Genomic DNA, 23,533 nt, shown 5'->3' on the forward strand with positions numbered 1-23,533 from the left:
TAAATATCGATAGCATTGAAGCAATCAGTACTGGACCGATATTAGTGCAATAGGATCAGTGACTCAGTATGTAGCCCACTAAACTTTAGTGGGCTACATACTGTTATTAATTAACTTTTAAATTATAAAAGTATAAAAATTAAATTTATAAATTATTAAATTATACTACTACTACTACTGGAAATGTAAAAACTATGCATCAAACACTACAAAAAATTGTCTGAATCTTCTTGAGCTTACTGTCACGTCTATTTTATTTATATTTTAACAACATAATTTGACCCCAAAAAAGTATCGGTGTTAGTATCGGCAATACTGACACTATATTTACTTGGCATCGGATTGATAAAAAATGTGCAGTATCGCACACTTATCAAGCAAAAACCTGGCTGACTTCTCATTAACTTCTTTTGTCAGCTATTAATAATCACCGCTGACAAATGACACACAGACAGTCACAAAAACATCCGTCTCTAAAACGGGAATAATGTCAGAAGAAAGAAGAAGTGAAACTGTATGTAATTTAGCAGGAACTGATTTCAATAATATTTGATTACTGTTGCTTTGTTCAATTACTGTCTGTAGTTTCCCCTTCAGTCTTTCCCTGTCTACAGCATCAAAGTTGGGCACATTCAGGTTAAAGGATAAACAGGCCACGGAGAATACTGTGGGAGAAATGCAGAAAAGAGACAACTGAATATAACGCGCGCGGGTAAAACAGAAAACGTTTGATCCAGCCGCAAACAGCACGAGCATCTCCGCGAGATTTTGACGAGCCGCTCCTCCCGAACGCTATCAGCTTCTGTTAAACTGAGAGTGTTTTGCTCTCTGGCAAAGCTCCAGTTTCCATATAGGCTTACAATTAGATAATTTGCACATGCGGAAGACTCCGGTTATGAATGGGTGCATTCCGCTAGTCCCGCCTCTTCCGTTCCCACAGTCTGACCAATCGGCGGCATCTTTGCGCCGATGGGGCGTCGCGTCGGCTGCCGTCGTGTCGGGATTGGAATGTTAGCGACCAACAATCGGAACAACTGAGCACTCGGTAATTGGACACTAGGATCAAGGAATCCCGTCTTTTTGAACATTTTCACAGCTATTTAGTCAGTCTGAGGTCACCGTTTGTTACCCGCGTGTCTTCCGGATAACTTCGCCTGCCGTGCGGCTCTTCGCCGACGAGCTTTTTATTGAATAAGAGCGCGTATGTGGGGAGGTTGTAATAAATAAGAGAAATGCAGGGATTCGTCAGGTTACAGTTGTGCCGCTGAGCTTCCTCCTGCGCTACGACGAGTCCCCGGTTTTTTTTTCTCCGCTTCTCCTCACACGGGACCATGGAGCAATAAAAAGGGGAAAAGGAGGGGGTGTGTGGGAGAATCGGACGAATTCACCCAGAGGCATTTGGATACACGCGTGGTGGCCGTACCGTCGTGTTTTTACACTGCCCGGTCAGCGTGTTGCCGAGTTTAACATCCAATCCGGGCTGTACCTTTACGTCTGGGAGAGCCTCGGGGACCCCAGCCGCTATTTATCCAGGAGGACGGAGTTCCCAGGCGCCTGTCTGACAGTTTTCCATTTCAATAGCCCCCCCACCCTCCGTGCAGCCAGGCTGAATGAGGGTGAGAAGAAGTGCAGGAGAGAAGAGTGGCTGCATATGATTGTGTCCGAGAGGGTCCGGAGAGCGCTGATCTTTGTGGGTGCACCAGAGCCCGGCTGCTAGGCGTTGTGCGATATGGTGAAACTCTACAGAAGAGGGAGAAAGGGACAAGACTTCTAAAATCGCCCACATGCACTGGATCAATTGCTGGATTTGGGAACCGAATACGCAGAAGGGGGGTTGGGGATCCTTGGAGGCTGCCGGAGGATGGAGCGGTGTAGTCGGGGTTAGTGAGAGCCTAACTTCGGGCCACTTTACATTTCTTATTCCTGAACAACTCGCCCTTGTTTTCAGGACACATGCAGGCCAAAAAACGTTACCTGATCCTGCTCTCCGCCGGTGCGTGTCTAGTGCTTCTCTTCTACCTCGGAGGGGTTCAACTTCCAGCGGCGAGCAGGAGCCGGCATGACCGCAGCAGAAACGGGCACCGGCCCGAGCAGCCCTGGCCTCACTTCTCGGACCCTTTACATCTTTTCCTGCCCTGGGATCAGACCGACACCGAGGACTACAACCTGCACATATCTCCGAGGCAGAAGAGGGACATCAACACAAGTGTTTACAAAGGCAAAAGGTGTCGCATGGATTCCTGCTTTGACTTTTCTCTGTGTCGAAAGAACGGATTCAAAGTTTATGTTTACCCGCAGCAGAAGGGGGAGAAGATCTCAGAGAGTTACCAGAATATTTTATCGACCATCGAGGGGTCCAGGTTTTACACCTCGGACCCTGGACAGGCATGTTTGTTCGTTCTAAGTTTGGACACTCTAGACCGGGACCAGCTGTCCCCTCAATACGTCCACAACCTGAAGACCAAGGTCCAGAACCTGCCCCTGTGGAACGACGGCAGGAACCACCTTATATTTAACTTGTACTCGGGGACGTGGCCGGACTATACGGAAGATTTGGGCTTCGACATCGGTCAAGCCATGCTGGCCAAAGCCAGCATCAGCACCGAGAACTTCAGGCCCAACTTTGACGTGTCCATCCCCCTCTTCTCCAAGGAGCACCCGCGTACGGGTGGAGAGAGGGGGTACCTCAAGTACAACTCCATCCCGCCTTTCAGAAAATACATGCTGGTGTTCAAGGGGAAGCGCTACCTGACCGGCATCGGCTCGGACACAAGGAATGCCTTATATCACGTTCACAACGCCGAGGACGTGGTGCTGCTCACCACCTGCAAGCACGGCAAAGACTGGCAGAAGCACAAAGACGCACGGTGCGACAAGGACAACGCAGAGTATGACAAGTAAGTTGGAGCAAGTAGGGGGGAAAGTGATTATCTGTTGGTTATTCTTTTTAATCTGTGCTTACATTTCTTTAAATGTTATTATTTATTTATTTATTTGCGCTGTCATCGCTCCAAACTGCGCAGCAGGAGCGCATCATCCACAGTTCTCACGCTGTGGCACTGTGTGTGTGTGTGAATACTTCAAATGAACTCATTAAGTGTCCTTCAGAACTGAAAATAGACACTGATCAGCAACATTCACAAGTTTGCTTTCCATTGAATTCATTACCTTTTTACCCACCCCTCTAAAACTGCAGGTCATAGTTTATATCTGACTGCTTTACCCCTCCACCCCAGCTCCTTTCTCCCTCTCCTACCTGAGGTAAAAGATCTCCAGCCAGGCCGTTAGCTCTCTGGACACCCCTCCCTCCTTCCCTCCCTCCCCTCACTTCTTCCCTTCCTATGAAGGAATCCCACCACCACCACCACCACCTCCCTACTGAAGCCTTTTAAAAGGACATGCATGGGCATGTTGGATTTGCACCCTTTACTTAGTGCAAATTAAGTGAAAGTTGGACCATGGGAGTTTTGGGCTCTGAAATTAGAGGTAAAAATGACCCAGTCATGACAAAAATACAGCTTCTCACAGTTGAAGGTGCATGCAGTGTAGTTTACGTTGGCTGGCGTGCCTAACATGTTTGGTTGAACGCGAGTGTGAATAAATCAGTCAAAATGGGTTAATTACACTTTCATTTCTGGGAGTTAGTGGCGTGGTTTCCATTTAGCCCCCGGGGACAGTTGATTACCTCTAATTCTGGAGGTATCAGGTTTTGTCGAAGTGGTAATTAATGATTCCCCCTTGGGATCAGCAGCTCGAGTGTTTGGTATGTTGTAATATAGGGGGCAATGTTTTCTCAGGTTCACATATTTGGATTAAGCGGTGAACTCGACTGCTCAGGTTCACTTGTGTGTGAGTGGCATCTGCTTGATTTGCATTTATCAACCTGTGGATTCTAGCGTTTGCAAAGAATCCAGAGTAAACTCCAGGCGTGTGGTAACAGCACTTGTCAGCATTGCTTCCAGTGAGTGTTTGTGTGTGTGTGCGTACCTGGTGTCAGGGTTAAGGGAAAGGACAGATGGGCAGCATATGGGAAGTTAACACAGATGTATTCGCTTTCTGTTAATCAGAAAGATGGAGAAAAAGAAGCTGCTGAGAAAGATGGCACTTGCTTGGTTGAGAGACAAAGTGACTTTCCTTGAACTTGAAGTGAACTCAGGAACCAGTGTGTATGAACTCAGAAACCTCTTACCAGACGTTTTGGTAATGCGAAAAAAAAAGCTCTAACAAAACTTCACAAGCATGCACTTGTCCATCCATTCATCATCCCCTTTTTCCTTCTCCTTCCAACATTCCCCTCTTCTCCATCTCCCTGGATGCCTTGGGCTCGGTGTCACCTGGAGAGATATGCCATCCATTATCTGACATTCCAGTCGGCTCTGGACAGCCTACCTCTGCTCCTCTCGTGGCTCTGTTTGCTAAAGGATCAGGCCTCATTCTCGCAAAGGCGGCTTTGCCTCTGGAAGATCTCAGCACCGTAATCGGATGATTGATCCAGCTTGATGGCAGTGGTTCAGGGAAACCTGAGTCTTCACTGCCCATTCTTTCTGCCATAGCGCGTTTCACAGTCGAGTTAATTTTGATCAATACTGCTACATCTCAGTCATTTCATTTCCAGCTGCAATGCTGTATTTGATTTTTGTTCCCACTAAAACTCAATAAATCCAATCACATTTTTACACAGCACATTTACAGTGCAGCTAGATTTGGGCTGTCAATCCGTACATCTCTCTGTGGCTTTAGTCTTCTTTGTTTTTGTTTTGTTTTTTTCCCCAAGTTCTCAAGTTTCTAGTTTTCTCTGGTATTTGGCACAAACGGCGCAACGCATAAATTTTGCTCTTGTTGTGATTTAGCAACCTGTTTAAATTTAATCAAACTGATGCCTCCCTCTTAATCAAATTTAAAGCCCTTTGGGTGCCAAAAACCCTGACGTAGCTCTCCAAGGTAAATGGATCTATATGCAGCTGGCCCTCTGGTGTTTGCCAGTGCTTCATTTCCAGAGGCTGAGGGCGGACAGGCGATGCCATGCGGGGACGCTGCAGTGCAGGAACTTAGGAATGCACACACGTGTCACAGCAGCTGTTAGCAGCTGAAGCAAGACCGCTGCCAAAGCAGAGTGTCTGCACAGCGCATGTACCCGGATGCTTTTAATGTACAGAGTAATTCAAAGTTTGATCCCAAAGAATAAATCATATGATGGAACACAGACTTTAAATAGATGGAGGCAATCAGTGCAATCAAAGCCAGGATAGTGTCGGTTCTAAGTTAGCCAATCACTCGCTTCTCTTTTCCGTGTGACAGGAAGTTGTAAACAACCAAGTCCTATAAAGTCGGACAAGTGCAGTTCGGCAGTATTTAAAAAATGAAAGCGAATGATCATACATGTGATGCGTCAGAATAAACTGGCACATGACCAGTCATAGCTTCCCTTTGCAAACTAATCTGACATGTTTTGTGTTTTAGCAACATTTGAAATCCATTAATCGCACCGAAGAATGCGATTCTTAGTTTTAAATGGCTCTTAAATGCACACGGTATTTTGTGCGGACAGTGGTTGATCCTGCACCTGAAGGAAATCGGTCACCGTTCCACATACCTACATGCATACATCCACGGTGCCATGGTTGGCGTTGCATCCAAATTCATGTTCTTCTTTTTTCCCGACCTTTGACCTCGCAGCCTCCTAGAGGAATGCTGCTCTACAAAGGTATGCAGCAGGAGGGCAGAGTGGAAGCCGGTATTTAAGTACCAAAACCGATTCCCACCCACCCACACTCATCACACGCAGACACAAACGCACCACCCTCCACACATTTATTCAATTGATTTTCTTAGCCGCAATAGCTTTCAATTGGAGTCACTCTGGTCCACTTCCATGGCCAGGCGCTGATGAAAGGAGCCATTCACTGCTACATTATCCACTGAGTTTTCAGGGCTGCTGACAATAATCCAGGGAGAGGACAGTGAAAGGCTATTACGGCTCCGCAGTTGAAAAAAGTTGATGTTGGGAGGAATTCTGCAGCAGTGCTTTGCTTTGTAGAGGAATACGTCAAATTGGGGATTATTATTATAATTTTTTTTTGTTCTTCGTGACTTGAGGAGTGCAAAATAAAGTTCCCGATTCTTTTAAATGGTAAGCATGTGTCGTGCCCCACGGTTTTTCAGGTGTGATCTTTTTCTGTTGTGTTATGTGACAAAAGAATCATTTTAAAACACCTCATACTTTTGCATTTGTCTCTGTGCAGTAGCATGCATAGTTTGTGTGTGTGTGTGTGTGTGTGTGTGTGTGTGTGTGTGTAGGCAAGCAGTGAATCAACCGTGTAAGTACTGTAATTGCTCTCTGTTTCACTATCAAGCAGATTATCCTGCAGAAACCAAATGTATGGTCTCATCTAATGTCAGTGGAGTGAATTGCTGAAAGTACATCCTTATTATCATTTATTATCATTGAGTGTTCCATTAAAGTCTGACTGAGCATGTCCTTTTTTTATTTTTTATTTATTTTTTCCTCTTCGTTGAAGCCTTTCTCCGGCTAACTGCAGCGGTCATCATCCCCCCATTTAATACTTAACCAGCTTTGTTGACTGGTATTGACTTTGTACTTTAGCTACTTCACTGGCAGCTGCCGCTCAAGGTCACCCGGGGGACTTGAAAACCCCGACGAGAGAGGGAGGGCAGCGACGAGGAGAGGTAGAGGGAAAGATTTACAGAACGAGAATGTCAAGAGGAGCTACGGAAAACGCGTGGTTTGCAAATGCCCGTGCTCGAAACGGCGCAAGGAGAAGAAGACGAGCAAGTGGGTGTGATATCGAGTGATAATAATGGCAGCAATGTCGGAATGAAAGAAACGGAGAGTCCAGAAAATTGCGCGTGTAGTGGGATTTTTCCCATTAGGAGTCAATGACGGTAACATCAGCCAGGCACTGTGGCATTTTCATTTCCACAACTGTGTCATCAGCAGAAATTTTTCCCACTTGAGAAAATTATCTTGGAAGCACGAGAGGCTGAGAGGGAGAAATGGGGAGAGAGGCCGGCCTCTGGCCCTCTTGCATCCCCCTCCTCCCCCTTGTTGTCTCTGTTTTACTTTCCCTTCTTACCTTCTCTCCTTTTGCCCTGGTTATCTTCATTTTTCTCTTTCTCCCCCCTCTTCTGTCTTCGAGCAACACTGAACTGAAGCAACGATGTGATTTGTCTCCCTGCCACAGTTTCATTTCCATAGGATATTTTTCCCCTTCTTCGTCTTTTTTTTTTTTTTTAATTCAAAACAACGTGGCGTCTGACACATTGTTGACAGAGCGCCACAGAGTGAGAGACAGTAGCTGATCTGGGCCAAGTGAAGAAAACCAGCAACATTTCCTTTCCACCTTATCTCGGTTAAACACAGGTTTGTTTGTTTTTTTAAAAAACCGAGAGAACAAAAATTGTGAGTGGGAATAACGACATTCACCTGAATGTCAGCTCGGCGGCGTCGCCTGATAGCGGCCTCCTGTTGGAGAGCGGAGCGAGTAGCAGACACAGTCGTGTTGCTTACCTCGGTGTTTGGCAGGAGAGGGTGTCACACTCCCCGGGTTGCCATTGTTTGTTTTTCTGTAGTCAGATTAATAAATCATGAATATTTCATGATTGCCTGCTCTCTCTTAGATAAAGTACTCGGCTTGTGATGGGGAATGTTAATGATGTGGAGAATAATTAGTCTGAATGTGGTGCAGCTTAATTGGGACTCTTTGATATTTTTTTGTGTGTGCATGTGTGTAAGAGACATATTTAAGCCTATAACTACATAAAACCCTCTGTTTGTTGTGTTGCGTTATCTTATCCGTCTTAAATCCCCTCTACCTTCACTATCTGTCTTTCTCTCCTCTCATTCCAACCATCTTCCTGTGTGTTTGAGTTGATCCAGCCCCTCTTTGTGACACGCAGGGCAAGTCGCTAAAAGAAAAAAGCTCTTTCCAACAAACAGTCAGAAATGTAAAGATATTCATTTTCCAGAAGTATGAAGCAGAGGAAACGAGCACATCCACACAGTTTTGTGATGGAGCACTTGTGAAAACTGTTAGGAACTGAACCTCTGCTGTCAGACATTACAAGCCTTTGAAATCAGTTGACCAGGTTTTTCAATATGCTAGCTAGACTTGCTACTAAAGATCATCCTTTAATCAACCAGTTATCGATCTCAAGTATCCAGTGCCCAAAGCAACAGCTTCAAACGTAGTTTTGTCTAATCAATAGTCAAAAACCCCCCAAACTAAGGCTAATAAAGCTAGAAGATAACTGAGGAGATGAAAGGGTTGAGTTACTCATCGTCCTGATTTTCTTTTTTTAAAAAGTCTTTACTAAAATAGAAGGTCACCTGTTGTAAAAAGCGTTACCAATTTATTTCCTGTCTTTCAACTCAATTAATTCCCTAATCATTTGATCTCCATTTGTGTGTCTTTCACATTCTACTCGTTCTCGTCGGTGCAGTTTTGCTGGTGTGTGGCAGCTCATTTATTCACGCCAGTGTGTGCGTGCACACCCCTTTGGGCCCTTTGTCTGAATGTGTGTGTATTTGCGAGTACGCACAGGACGGCTGGGGTCGCGACCCTGCTGTCTGTCCCCTTGCTGAGTGACGAAGGCAAAGCCCCACTCGCTGACCCACATTCATTGAGGGATTATCAGGGCAGCCAAGCCGCCCCTGGCCTCAGATGAGGTGGCAGGGGTGGAGGGGTGGGAAGCAAGTGAGGGGAAGAATCGAGGGGGGTCGGATGGACATGAACTCGGCACATACACACACGCACACATCGGATCAGACGGCGCAGTCCAAGTGCAACATCCTGCACCCCCTCCCAGGCCAGCAGCTGGCTAGGTGGTGGAGAGAGATTGATCAGCTGGGAGGGTTCCCCCCAAAATGAAAATCGATGGGAGAATTAGCACAGCAGTGGGCCAGCCCCTGGCGTCATTTTCTCTATTAAAAACTGCTCACTTCCACTCTGGAGGAAAGAAAGAGGTCCAAGGGCTTGTTGTGCTCGTGGTAACTGTAATTGAAAGAGTGAGAAATAACAAGGCATCAAAACGCCTTCCCTTCCCAGGACTGTCAGGAAGTGTTTAAGAGGAATGAATTAATAAGAGACACAGGCACAGCGGTGAAAGTTAACTCTCTATTCTCTCGCTGTCTCTCTTTTTTTTTCTTTCTCCTTCCTGTCACAATTGAAGCGTGCTCAGGCTTAACTAGTGCCGATGCAGTGATGTAAAAAGTTTGCAGGCAGACAGGTAAGTGAGTAGCTGCGCGTCTTTCTGACAAGCCCAGAACAGAAAGGGAAGAGGAGCAAGAGAACGAAGCTGATTGGATCCCCGTGAACTCAATTAAAGTAGACAGGTACGTGACTGGCTGAGGCAAAAAGCGATGATCAGGACAGACGCGTGATTGGCTTCTCATTAAAATCTCCGCAGTGAAGGGATGAAAGGAAGATACGGCTGCTGTCTGCACGTTTGGCTCGTGCAACGGAGACTGAGTTCTGACATCTGTCTTTTCTTTTTTTCCCTTTTTTTTGGTCGACTAAGTTTTTGAGAAATTCTCACATCTCGGTTTTCTGTGTAGCGTGGGGGCATGCCGAGACAGGACAACTCCGCTGTGAGCGCACACTCGCGTCTCCATCATTCCAACATTCCCACCGTTAGTCGCTGTAGTCTTTCTCGCCACGTGTCCTTGGATTTAAATTTCTTTAACCCATAAATATCTATCATTCGTTGAGTACGTCTGACACATATTTGCTGCACTTTATCGCTAACTGCCAGTTACTTGCAGCAGTGCATGGGGGTTAAATTTATTTAGGGTTGCTTTACGGAGCGTTTTATGAGTGTTTAGGCTGTGGGACTCCCAAGTTTATTGTTAGGATTCAGCAGCATTGCTTTCGTATCAACTGTGGTCATCAAAAAAAGATCTCCTTTAAAGTCACAACTAAACAGAGAGACAGTTATTCCCTCATTCTTCCCTCCTTTTCTTGCTCTAGTCTGGACTAGTTAAGTAGACGCAGGTTTTCACTTTGAGTAAGTTAGGCTGCAATTGTAGAGCTGTTACTGTTACTGTTTTGCTATAAAACAGTATAGGGTGTGTTTGTGTGGAGGTGGCTGGATTTCCGGCAGCCCAGTGATCCTGGGGATTTGCCTTTTGGGCTGAATGACTGCCTGGTTCCCAATCTGTGGATCGCCCAACCACTGTCCTATTATCAGTGATCATCAGTGGGCAGAAACCATGACCTTTAGATGCACTCACACAGACCTCTAGTATAAATATAAACATTTCCTTCCAGGGGGAAACCCCCCCCACTCTGATTACACCGTAAGTCCATCAATATTTGTTACAGGTTTCCCCTCCTGGGAGCTCTGTGCCTCCCTCGGGACACTGCAACAACTCCGCAGGGGAGAGTGGAGGAGGTGGAGTGTTAGCTAGTTTTTATGGCCTTGCAGAATGGCAGCTTTTACGGCCCCGAGAGACTGTTCGGCAAACACCTACTGACGGCACATCAATGGGACGGCGGATTGTTTGACGTCAACTTATACGTTGGCGTCCTTCCTTCACTTCTCTGTCGCAAGAGTAAAAACAAACACTTAACCCCTCTCCTGGTATTCATATTCAAATAGTAATGGCAAAGGGAGGAAATCTGAGTAAGAGCAAAGAGAAGGAGAATGAGGAGGAGGTGGTGATGTTGGAGTGGGGGGAGTTTAAGAGGGCAATAGCTTAAAAAAGCATTATGTCACTGAAGAATGTGTGCATGGCTCAGTGTTTAAGGGGCCAAGGCTTCAAGGAGAGAAAGAAGGTTTTGTTGGAGCAGCTCGGGCTGCCTGGCAGACTGATGGAAGGGCTCTTATCCCTGTTTGGTTCATCTTGCTTTATGACTTCCACTCTTGGGGTGTAAAAGTTGGGGCTGCCCCTAGAGGGGTTCCATTGTGCCGAAGTTTGCTCTCTTTCCAGAGGGAACCCCTGGGCCTCGTTGACACCAATGCCTCCCCTTTCACTCCCTCGTTTTCACCGCTCTCCATCAAGCCTCGCTCTCCCGCCGCGGTGGCCTCTCCTCCTGTCTGCATCTCTTTCCTTTTGGTTTTAAATCCTGGGCGACAACTGGCAACAGCGGCCGCTCACACGGCTCCAGCCATCGACAACCAGGCTCTGGTTTGGCAGATTTCACAACACTTCACGGTTCAGTGGCTTAGCCAAATCTAACAGGGAGGAGGAGGTGGCTGTGGAGGATGAGAGGATATGGTTACAAGGAAAGAAGGCATCTGGTCTCACCAAGGAGAGTCCCAGTATGCCCAGAGCGTGGGTGTGTGATTGACCGAGAGGAAGGAAGGAATTATGGTGGTTTATCGCTGTTTCTCCCAGTTTCCCTGGCAGCTTGTTTGCCGGTGCTGTTGCGTGGTGTTTATTCATGAGTTTGATAGGGCCTCCTTTTCAGATCAAGCAAAGGAGTGCATGCTTGTCTTTGAGAGGCGATGTAGGACAAAGTGCAGCTGCTGGTGGTAATGCTGGATATTTCAAATTAACTCCCACTCGTATTCTCTGCAATTTCTTTCTTCTCCTTCCTCTCTTACGTAGTCATTTCCTCTGTCTCACACTCCCACAGCCTAACAAGCCCACATGGGCAATATTCAAGTCTGAATGCGTGCGAAAAGTTAGGAAAATGGATTACTTCTCATGAAGTTTTGGCACTTCAAATAATAAGTGGCTTGGTGAATTTTTTCCACAGGTTGATGTGAAGTTGGTCTGCAGATCAAGTGCAAATTCCTGTAAGTCAGCGCTCTGCTGCTTTATCTGCAGCTCTTTCTGTGGCTGTATTGCCAAGCTGTAGGATGCTTTTTCTTGTTCAGTGGCTTCATTTTTGCCCTGCTGCGTCATGACTGGTGGTGCCTATCCAACTGCATCCTTTCCATACAAGCAGACCTGAAAAAAAAAGTCAGTAAAGGATGGGTAACTCGAGTGGGGAAAGCCAGTGACTCTGAATGTGAGCCACTGAGGGGAAAATAGGAAAGCAGAAAAATGAGGTGTGGGGGGGGGGAAAGCAAGAAAGTGTGCGGCAGAAAGAACAGCAGAGCATCCTGCTTAGTTTAGCAGCTCGACAAGGTGTGTTTTCCTTGTGGGAGTGAATTGAAGTGCTTATTTCCCCAGAAAGTTGGGACATGGCAGCTCTTTGTTTTCAAAGTGTCTTTTTTTTAGGTCGCTTGCAAGTCGTGCCTTTATCAGAAGAGGGACTAATGAGCGAAGCTATGGATCCTTCATCTTATGCAACATTTGGATCCTGTAATAAGATGGGAATGTGGATGGCAGCAGTGAAAACGTTTGGTAAATGGGCCAGTTAGTACTGAGTGTGAAAATCAGGGTACACGATTTGAACAGCAGTATCAAGCATCAGCCCGAGGTGAGATACACTTGACTTGAATACCCGCTGCTCTGCTGGAATCTGTTGAGTGGCCATCAGTTTAAGATTTCCTGCACCTTCGCTGTGCACGTCTACAAATATGTGATTTTTAAGGGAAAGGGCTTAGGAGACAGATGCACTGCACGCGCATGAGGTTGAGTTCATGTTGCACATATTGAGCGGCTGCATACATGGATGTGTTCTTTCCGGCTGTTGGCGGCTTTAGGCTTATTCATCTTTGACTGCTTAAGGAAAGTATGTAACTGTATGACCTGTCTTTTTTCTCATTTTCCCACTCACTTCCCACACACTAATTATGTTTGTTGGAAAAACACAACATCAATTTGAGGTCTTCTGCCTTTTTCCACTACCTGGATGCACATTCAGACCAAGCAGTGCAAGGAACTGCCCACTGGGAAGCTCCACTGAGAACAACATACCTTTTAAGGGCTTTTTTTCCTCCTTGCACTTGCATTGCCAAAAGAAATGCAAGCGATATCAAGCTTGGTGTACAAGCTTAGCTTGGGTCGTAATTCCTTTGACATATAGATTCAATAAAGCCTGAACTTCATAGTATGTACATTAGTGTCATGTACAGACTGGCTAACACTTTAGCAGTTTTGCATGTGGGCTATGTATTCAACCAATCAACATGTTCTAATGCCCGGATCATTCACTCTTATATTGGATTTATGCCACTGTTAAACTCTAACCCTGTTGAAATTCTACGCCCTAACCTGATGTTCACCTTTCCCAGAAATACAACTACATGACACGTCAGCGCAGCCCGTAGAGGTATAAATGCTGGCGGCGGTGTTGGTCGCTTCAATGCAAATTTGGAAATTACACTTTGGTTAATATTTAGTGTTAGGTACTCAAACAAACGAAGACCATTTAGCTATCTTAGAGCAGGAACTAAAAACAACCCACAACGAAGCTCTAAGTTCATTTTAGTTCAAACTGCATCTCAGAGCATCGTCTGTGGAAGGTTACAGAAATAGCCCGACATGAATCTTTCACAATGCTAATTTAAACTTGGTTAAATGATCTAAATGTTTTAGATCAGCTCAGATCTTTTCATATACTTGTATTTGCAGGAAAAGTGAAAAAAAAAAAGAACAAAAAAATTGTTTGAAAAGTGCTTTTCCAACACTTTTCAAACATGAGACTCCAGCCTGCAGAGTGTTTTTTCTTTTTTTTGTATCATTGCCACTTTATTGAGCTTATAGGCCAAAGTTTGAGGTCCTGCATGTGTGTCTGTGTGAAAGAAAGCACATGTATTAGCTAGTGGGTCCAGTCAGGAGTTTGTGGAGTATCTGATGACTACAGAGTATTTGCCCATAGCTACATAGCTGACAGTCTATAAATACACAAGTATACTACTGGGATCACTGAGTTTTCAGGAGCTTAAGGAAAGCATGAGCTAGTGAAGTCCGAATATACCTGCTATCTTTCTGTGTATCATGTGGCCTAGACAGCCGAGGATTGCTCACCTCTTGTGAAGTGTTTGCACTGTAGCCCACAAGGGGACAGACAGAAGTCCAGACAAGTATGTGCTACATTGACACTGCAGTCTGAGCTGTATGTGTGTTAAATTGTGCATCTGCATATGCATATGTGCATGGCTGTGTATGCTTCCAGGCCTGTGTGTGTGTGTTCCCTTTAGCAAAGTAGTGCTGATTCAGTAGTGTGTCTTTCCATTCCCACTCTCCCCCCCCCCCGCTCTCTCTGTGAATGTTCTCCTTTTAAGCCTTCAGGCGAACCTCCTGCCCGGCCTCTTCCATCCCTGTCCGCACGCAGACATACAAGCGTACCCCACTCCCACCCTCCCACGTACTGTGCAGCATCTTGTTTGGCTGAAACCCGGTGCTAACTCTAACTGTGGCCACTCATGTGGAACCCCTAGAAGCTACAAACATGAATAATGTATCAGCCATGGAGTTTTTATTCATGTTTTTTTTTCTTTTTTTCCCCTTTCCATATTAACTAGCATGTCTGCACAGACACATCCAGTCACACAGCACAGCCCAACCTCCTCGTCTTCTCAAGGGTATGGGCAACCTCTGGATTTCACAAATATTTCCTCTAAGCTGCATGGGGGAATCTGACTTCCTGTACACTCTCTTTTGACCAACAAGATAAATTCCATTTAAATTTTACCCACTATCTGAGAGTGACCTTTAAGGCCTATTTTATTTGTTTTTTGTTGTTTTATTGAGGGGGCGTGGGATCATGTTGAGCGAATTGACAGAATTCACATGGTCCAAGACGCAGAGGATATTTATTACTCAATAAATTGCATTTAATGTGGCGTTTGAAGCGAGACCAAATGAGCCTCAAAGGCGCCGGCATCACTTGATGCTGATAAACTTTTTAGAGGACGACTCAGGAGAGGTTTCTGGGAACAGGAACAGACGGATTACATCTCCTCCAAAAAATAGGTACGGTGCTTTGCATTTTCCAGCCACCATATCTGTTGGGATGGCTAGAGCCCTGTCTTACAACATCCCTACCAGATCTGCAGTACATTATTCATTTTAAATATCCCTAAAGAACCTCTTTTTCTTATTATGAACCCATTGTGTGAACTTTAAGACTTTGGCTGCTAGGTGTCTTCCATTAAAACTACGAGTGATCACTTCTTTGTGACCAGTTTCACCTTGATGACACGCAACCTCTTGTAGCCACATAATTCCCTACCAGCCAGTTGTTACCAGGGGTTTGCTGACCAGTCTGCATGACTTTGGCTTAGCAATCAATTTCACAGCGCCTGCTTGCGACCTCACAGAAATGATCTGGTAATGCTAAATGTTCCCCAGCAGCTGGTTGTTGCCATCCAGTTGCCAACCAGTCTCTAGGCCATTGCACAGTTTCAAGCAATGCATGATATATACAAAGGTTTAGACAGTGCTGAGTTAAATTTTAAGTTATGAGGCAGTGAAACCCTAAAGATGATGTAACAAGCATAGACCCTTGTGTTGTTGTGTACAGATAACATAGATTTAAGCTGAGCTGCTATGAGCATTGATCATAGTCTCTGCTCTGGGTGTTTTAGTAGGTGCTTGGACACACAATAGGAAAAGGCTGCAATCATCTTTATAACATGTTTGAGGCTTGGCCATACTGTAGAAAGCTTCCACGCCTTCTCATTTCACCATTCACTAAGCTGTGTGACTCTTCTATTCATTTTTTTTAATCTCACAGTTTAAAACAGAGATCTTTCAGAATTCTTTTAAGTTAAAATTTGATTTTTCTGTTTAATTTTTGTGCCTATTTGCTCTCTTTTTTTCTTGCTTTTTCAGAGACTTTAAAACAATTCAATACCCTGTTGCAGTAATATGGCTAAAAGTTACTGATATACAGTATATTTCAGTTTTTCCATGTCTGTTTGCTTTTTAATGCTGAATGGATGACAAATAGTAACTAAAAGTCCAATGCTGGCCGCTTAAAATTTCTGTGCAGCTTAAAAATTTAAGCGTGGTTTGTAAATTTGAGTGAAAGATTAGAAACTCTGTCAAATCCCACCAGATCCTTAATGGATTAATAGATGGAGACAATATTGGTGCCTCATCCTGTCCCGTACTACGGGTGTAACTACCCACTATTTTATCCTTTCATTATGGGCCCATGGAGCAGTAGCAGAGCCAAGTTTGGATTACCTTCGCTTTCCAAGCTAATCAGAGCGCTAGGGTGGGATTAGCATCCACTAGCCATGTTATCTTCTAATCACTTCAAAGCTGTCACCTGCCTCTTTGGTGCCAGCGTATTATACTGTTTAACTCATATGCTGCACTTTCACATACATGAACCTTTTGTTAAATGATTAAAGCCTATTTTCAGTTAATTAGCATGTGGGACTTTTGACTTAATGTTTTGTGAAGTGTTTTGTTTTATGTGATGTAAATGCGTGTTTTCGGATTAAATAAACTTCCCTCAAAGTATTTAATGTGGAATCGTTCATACTGAATGATCAGCCAGGCACAGACGCTGGCTAATTTCTAACTTTCCCAGCCCTGACAGGTAACCCAAAGGCCATCCTGCGCCTACGTCCAATTTACAGGAAGTCCATTTCACGCTTGGCTGATGTTTGCACAGTGGCACAAGTAAATAGCCGCGCGCATACTCGCAACCACACACTAATACGTCGTTAGCGTGGAACCTCCTCACAGGTAGTGAAGATCTAAAATTTTCCACAGTGAATTGTGGAGGGACCACCACAAAAAACTTACCTACAAATTATCCTCACCCAGCCAAACATGGACAGAGCTCACAAGCTAGCAGCCTCAGTATGAGCAATGAATCTAAATAGCTACAGGAAAACTATGACTATGACAAGAGAAAAGGGAAAAAAAATATAATAATAATGCTCTGTTATCAGGTGAGGTACCTGGCATTTATTTTGTTATCTTACTCTGCTGCACCTGCCTTTGTTTGGTGAGATAAAATACGCCAGCTGGTAATGGAGGGTGTACAGCGGCACATTTTCAGTTAATTATTTGTGCCCGTTTCCAGTGGCAGAGCCCTTTGATTTCAGTTGTTTCAGTGAGAGAAAATCCTGTAACTTATTGCAATTTGAGAGAAATTGTTCAATAATTTCTTTTATTAGGAAATTAATAGATTGCATTAAAAATAGTTTTTTAAATATGCATCAGTTATAGCTCTCAGAAAGAAAATCAGAGCTGATAAAAATCGATATGAGCAGGTCGCATTTAGAAAATCTGAAACTACACTCTTAATCTCTATTTTTTTTTAATAGCAGAAATGTTTATTTACTAGTCAGTTAACTTGGAACAAACACTTCAGGGTGATGTATAGATATCAGTGATGTGTGAAAGTGTTGTAAATGTGTAATAATAGGTTGTAAATGTTTTCATTCACAAGGAGCCATTGTTTTTTTTTTCTTTTCTTTTTTTTCGTTTTCCCGGGTTCTGCACGGTTTAGTTTATGATTTTAGTGTATTTTCACTTTTGTTTCTGGGAGCTTTTTATCCTATCATGATCAGATCCCGAAGCGTTTCTACCCTTTAAGGTCACTCTGGTAGTGCAGCAACTGCACTGTCTAGTTAATGATTGTCAGATTACATTACCCAACATAACCTTATCAAGGCCATAATGTGTCAGGCTGTCACTCCTTATCAGGCTGTTACCGCATGGATGGATGCACATGTGCATACATACAAAATAAACATGGATGTGGAGAGGGGAAATCTGGCCCGCAAACCAATGAGCCCGTTTATTGTACCGAGCTCGACGGTGAAAGGCGTGCGGGCGGCCACCAACGACCTTTTTTAAGGTGTGTTGTGTTTATAACTCCTCTCTTCTAATTCATGCTCATTTACTGTCATGATGATGTGCAGCCTGCACCGACAAAGTAGAGTCAGGATCCGCGAGCATGCACGAACACTGCGCTCACAGGGTCGGGTGTGTTTGGTCACTGAGCCGTGCAGCAGTGAAGGATTGTTTTAACTGTATATGAAACACTGCTGTCAGTTTGGAGTAAAGAGCAAATCGTATGAAATCCCCTGGTGTTGCTAAGAACTTATTCTGAAAGCTTTATGCATGTGTTTTGTTTTTATGAAGGTTTCATCCGTGGCAAAGTAGCTGCTAGGATCAGAGTGTATTCTGTTAATGGGTCAGTTAATAGCTAGTAGTAGCACATCCGTCATTTCTGAATCAATATGGCTGTAAGAAAGCACGTATATCTGTGGTCACTAAGAGCATAAAAGGCCAATGTTCTGTGTTAATTCCCGCCTTGCTGTGCGCATATGTTAGTTACTGTGTTGGTAAAGCAGAGTCCCTTTAGCAGCGCAGTGAGGACTGCTATAATCAAAAGACTGTAATAGCATTTGCAGCCATTTCTAATTGATGGTAGAGATCTGTGTGGGTACCTCTCCAGCCTTACTCCACATGATACAGCAGCAGCAAGACACTTGAGCACAGAGCACGGCACGGCAAACATCAGTAATGGCACACATGATGTCGAGGAGATAAGATAGGAGCTCGGGCAGAGGTGGGTTGCAAGACAGCAGCCATTGTGAGCAGGCTAAAGTAAAAAGCATTTTCCTTAACTGAAACTACAGCTAAATGAATCTACTTCATTAACGAAAACTAACATGGAAACAAATAAAAACAAAACAAAAGCATTGCACTGCATGCCGAGGCTGGTCAGAATTAACGCTGTTCTCACTTGATCATATTAGCATAGACATTAGTTGCGTTATTGATTAGTTAACAGAAAATTTGCTGTCTCCTCTTATTAGAAATTAAACATCTTTGAATTTTGGATCGTTTTGCACATTTTATCCCTTTGTTTCTGACTGGCGGTATTCTGTGGTTGAATTTATTATGAATACTCCTTATTCCTTACGTCCCTCAAATCCCCATTGTTGCTGAAAATGGAAAGTACTATTTAAACTTAAAGTTCAACCTCTTTTGTTTCTCCCCGCATTATCCGATGAAATGCTAAGGTAACATTATGATAATCAGTTCAGATTGATGATCAGCAATCACCCCCACTCACTGACTATGTAGCCATTGTTGTTTAATGCACTCAAACGGCTTGTTTCCTCACAGCGTAATAAGCCTGATTGTGAATTTCATGAATAAGTTATAATTTCTTATGACAGTAGGAGCAGTGACCTTTACTTCAGGGAAGGTGAGACAGGTTGAATGGCAGTATAAAGTTTAAATGCCCCACGATGCTCTCGACAGCGTGTCAGTGATTTACGTTGGCGTAGTCGTTAAGACACCCGTGATGGATTTTGAAACTCTTAATGCCAGCGTTAAGTTTCCTCGCCCTGCTTTTCTGTGCTGCATGTCATGGCAGCTTACAACAAGACCCACAAATGTTCCATCTAAAAATAGCACGCAGCCTCAGAAATCCATATCGTTCGAATTTTTTATTCGTATATCTTGCGAGGAGTTCACAAGATATCTGACTCTGGCAGTCGTACGTCTTTTCCAGCCAATGTGATACGGGTGCGGCTTCAGCTTTTCCCGGTGATGAATGGCTGGGTTTGAGGCAATCTGAACAGGAGGCGCAAAGTGAATGGCCTTCACAGACAATAGGTGTTTGTGGCTGCTGGCAGGAAGGTGAAATCCCAGAGGAGGAGGCGCTGCAGATCTTGCAAACAAAACAGCTTTAACTGTTTGCTGCATTTTCTTGCATGAATCCTGTGATCGAGTGCGGGGAAGTAAACACGAGCTGGACTCATGATGGTTGCCTTTGACATAAGACTTTGGTCTGGAGCTGGAGATCCCATATAAATCACAGAGAAACGTTTTAGTCTGTCAGACTTTAAATGCTGAGGATAGTTGTGGAATTTGAGCTTCTTTATAGAGACTTGTTTTTCGAATCCTGACTTTTATAGAGTTATTTTGAGGAAACCCACCTATATGACACCACGGTTGCAGTCTGACAGCCACGAGCAAACGGAAAACCAAAGCAATTTTGATTCATTTTTGGGTATACTAGCAATCTCAATCTTCTATCAACCTCATCCCACCTTTAACTGGAGCATTAGTTGTTGGATGCTCTTGGTCAAGGCGCAATTATTCAATTCAATTCAATTCAATTTTATTTATATAGCGCCAAATCACAACAAATGTCGCCTCAAGGCGCTTCATAGATACAGAGAAAAACCCAACAATCATATGACCCCCTATGAGCAAGCACTTTGGCGACAGTGGGAAGGAAAAACTCCCTTTTAACAGGAAGAAACCTCCGGCAGAACCAGGCTCAGGGAGGGGCGGCCATCTGCTGCGACCGGTTGGGGTGAGAGAAGGAAGACAGGATAAAGACATGCTGTGGAAGAGAGACAGAGATTAATAACAGATACGATTCAATACAGAGAGGTCTGTTAATACATAGTGAGTGAGAAAGGTGACTGGAAAGGAAAAACTCAATGCATCATGGGAATCCCCCGGCAGCCTACATCTATTGCAGCATAACTAAGGGAGGATTCAGGGTCACCTGGTCCAGCCCTAACTATATGCTTTAGCAAAAAGGAAGGTTTTAAGCCTAATCTTAAAAGTAGAGATAGTGTCTGTCTCCTGAATCCAAACTGGAAGCTGGTTCCACAGAAGAGGGGCCTGAAAACTGAAGGCTCTCCCTCCCATTCTACTTTTAAATACTCTAGGAACAACAAGTAGGCCTGCAGAGCAGGAGCGAAGTGCTCTAATAGGGTGATATGGTACTACAAGGTCATTAAGATAAGATGGGGCCTGATTATTTAAGACCTTGTATGTGAGGAGCAGGATTTTGAATTCAATTCTGGATTTAACAGGAAGCCAATGAAGGGAAGCCAAAACAGGAGAAATATGCTCTCTCTTTCTAGTCCCTGTCAGTACTCTTGCTGCAGCATTTTGGATTAACTGAAGGCTTTTCAGTGAGTTTTTTGGACATCCTGATAATAATGAATTGCAGTAGTCCAGCCTGGAAGTAATAAATGCATGAACTAGTTTTTCAGCGTCACTCTGAGACAGGATATTTCTAATTTTAGAGATGTTGCGCAAATGGAAGAACGCAGTCTTACATATTTGTTTAATATGTGCGTTGAAGGACATATCCTGGTCAAAAATGACTCCAAGGTTCCTCACAGTGTTACTGGAGGCCAAGGTAATGCCATCCAGAGTAAGAATCTGGTTAGATACCATATTTCTAAGCTTTTCAGCGCCGAGTACAATGACCTCAGTTTTATCTGAGTTAAGAAGCAGAAAGTTAGTGGCCATCCAAGTCTTTATGTCTTTAAGACATTCCTGCAGTTTAACTAATTGGTGTGTGTTATCTGGCTTCATGGACAGATAGAGCTGGGTGTCATCTGCATAGCAGTGAAAATGTATGCTATGTCTTCTAATGATGCTGCCTAGGGGAAGCATGTATAATGTAAACAGAATTGGTCCTAGCACCGAACCCTGTGGAACTCCATAATTAACCTCAGTGTGTGAAGAGGACTCTCCATTTACATGCACAAATTGGAGTCTATTAGATAGATATGATACAAACCACTGCAGTGCAATACCTGTAATACCTACAGCATGTTCTAATCGCTCTAATAGAATATTATGGTCAACAGTATCGAATGCTGCACTAAGGTCAAGAAGGACAAGCACAGAGATGAGTCCACTGTCAGAGGCCATAAGAAGATCATTTGTAACCTTCAATAAAGCTGTTTCTGTGCTGTGATGAACTCTGAAACCTGACTGAAACTCTTCAAATAAACCATTCCTCTGCAGATGATCTGTTAGCTGTTTGACAACTACTCTTTCAAGGATTTTTGATATGAAAGGAAGGTTGGAGATTGGCCTATAATTAGCTAAGACTGCTGGGTCTAGAGATGGCTTTTTGAGTAAAGGTTTAACTGCAGCCACCTTGAAGGCCTGTGGTACATAGCCGATTATTAGAGATAGGTTGATCATATATAAGATCGAAGAATTAATCAATGGCAGGACTTCTTTGAGCAGTTTTGTAGGAATGGGGTCTAAAAGACACGTTGATGGTTTGGAGGAAGTAATTATTGAAGTTAACTCAGAAAGATCGATTGGAAAAAAAGAGTCTAACTTAACATCAATGGAACTAAGAGTAGCTGTAGATAATATTACATCTGTGGGATGATTATTGGTAATTTTTTCTCTAATGATAAAAATTTTATTTGTGAAGAAGTTCATGAAGTCATCACTAGTTAACGTTAAAGGGATGGTTGGCTCAACAGAGCTCTGACTTTTTGTCAGCCTGGCTACAGTGCTGAAGAGAAACCTGGGGTTGTTCTTATTTTCTTCAATCAGTGATGAGTAGTAAGCTGTTCTGGCTATGCGGAGGGCTTTCTTATAAAGCAACAAACTATTTCTCCAGGCTAAATGATGATCCTCTAAATTTGTGACACGCCATTTCCTCTCCAGATTACGAGTCATCTGCTTTAGGGTACGTGTTTGAGAATTATACCACGGGGTCAGGTACTTCTGATTAGAGACCTTAGTTTTCACTGGAGCTACAGTATCCAGAGTCGTACGTAGTGAGGAGGTGAAATTATTAACAAGATAATCGACCTCTGTTGGGGTAGCGTTCAGATAGCTGCTCTGCTCTGTGTTGGTACAGGGCATTGACGATGATAACAGTGGCTGGATTATATTCTTAAACTTAGTTACAGCGCTTTCAGAAAGACATCTACTTTGATAAGGTCCACTCTCCACTGCTGCGTAATCAATTATTGTAAATGTAAATGTTATCAAGAAATGATCAGACAGGAGAGGGTTTTCAGGAAACACTGTTAAATGTTCAGTTTCTATGCCATATGTTAAAACAAGATCTAGAGTGTGATTAAAGTGGTGGGTGGGTTCTTTTACATTTTGAGAGAAACCAATTGAGTCTAACAACAGATTAAATGCCATGTTGAGGCTGTCATTTTTAGCATCTACATGGATGTTAAAATCACCCACAATAATTATTTTATCTGAGCTCAGAACTAAATTAGATATAAAGTCTGAGAAATCAGACAGAAACTCTGTGTAAGGCCCAGGTGGACGATAGATGATAACAAGTAAGACTGGTTTCTGAGTTTCACAGCTGGGGTGGACAATGCTAAGCATCAGGCTTTCAAATGAATTAAAAGTCTGTCTTGGTCTTTCATTAATTAATAGACTGGTGTGAAAAATTGCTGCCACACCGCCCCCTCGACCTGTGCTTCGAGATTTCTGGTAGTTAGAATGACTCGGGGGTGTTGATTCATTTAAACTAACATAATCATCCTGCTGCAACCAGGTTTCTGTAAGGCAGAGTAAATCAATTTGTTGATCAATTATTAAGTCATGTACTAACAGAGACTTGGAGGAGAGAGACCTAATATTTAATAATCCACATTTCACTGTTTTACTCTTTGGTTCAGATGTGGATACTGTATTGTTCTTTCTTTGTGATTGTTTAAGTTGTTTGTTGCTGGTTTTTAGTTTGTTTTTTGTCTTTTTGGAAGCAGACACAGTCTCTATGGAGATGGGTTTTTGGGGGGGTAGCAGGAGGAGAGAAGCTGCAGAGAGGCGTGTAAGACTGCAACTCTGCTTCCTGGTCCCAACTCTGGATAGTCAAGTTTTGAGGGGTTTAATAAATTTGTCGATATTTCTAGAAATGAGAGCTGCTCCATCCAAAGTGGGATG

At 43.7% G+C, this 23,533-nt stretch overlaps 1 protein-coding gene across 2 annotated transcripts in view; it reads left to right on the forward strand.

The window, feature by feature from the left end:
• Positions 1-969: 969 nt before the first annotated feature.
• ext1b (exostosin glycosyltransferase 1b) overlaps positions 970-23,533 on the forward strand; it is a 140,128-nt gene continuing 117,564 nt past the window's right edge. For both annotated transcript variants that reach the window (XR_014872088.1, XM_085149420.1), the window contains exon 1: positions 970-2,897. Coding sequence is in view for 1 of the 2 variants with exons in the window: in XM_085149420.1 (XP_085005546.1) it covers positions 1,954-2,897 (944 nt within the window). In the remaining variant the exon portion in view is untranslated. The remainder of the gene's footprint in view (positions 2,898-23,533) is intronic.

This window comes from Neolamprologus multifasciatus, chromosome 22 (assembly GCF_963576455.1).
Source record: "Neolamprologus multifasciatus chromosome 22, fNeoMul1.2, whole genome shotgun sequence".
Taxonomy (NCBI): Eukaryota; Metazoa; Chordata; class Actinopteri; order Cichliformes; family Cichlidae; genus Neolamprologus; species Neolamprologus multifasciatus.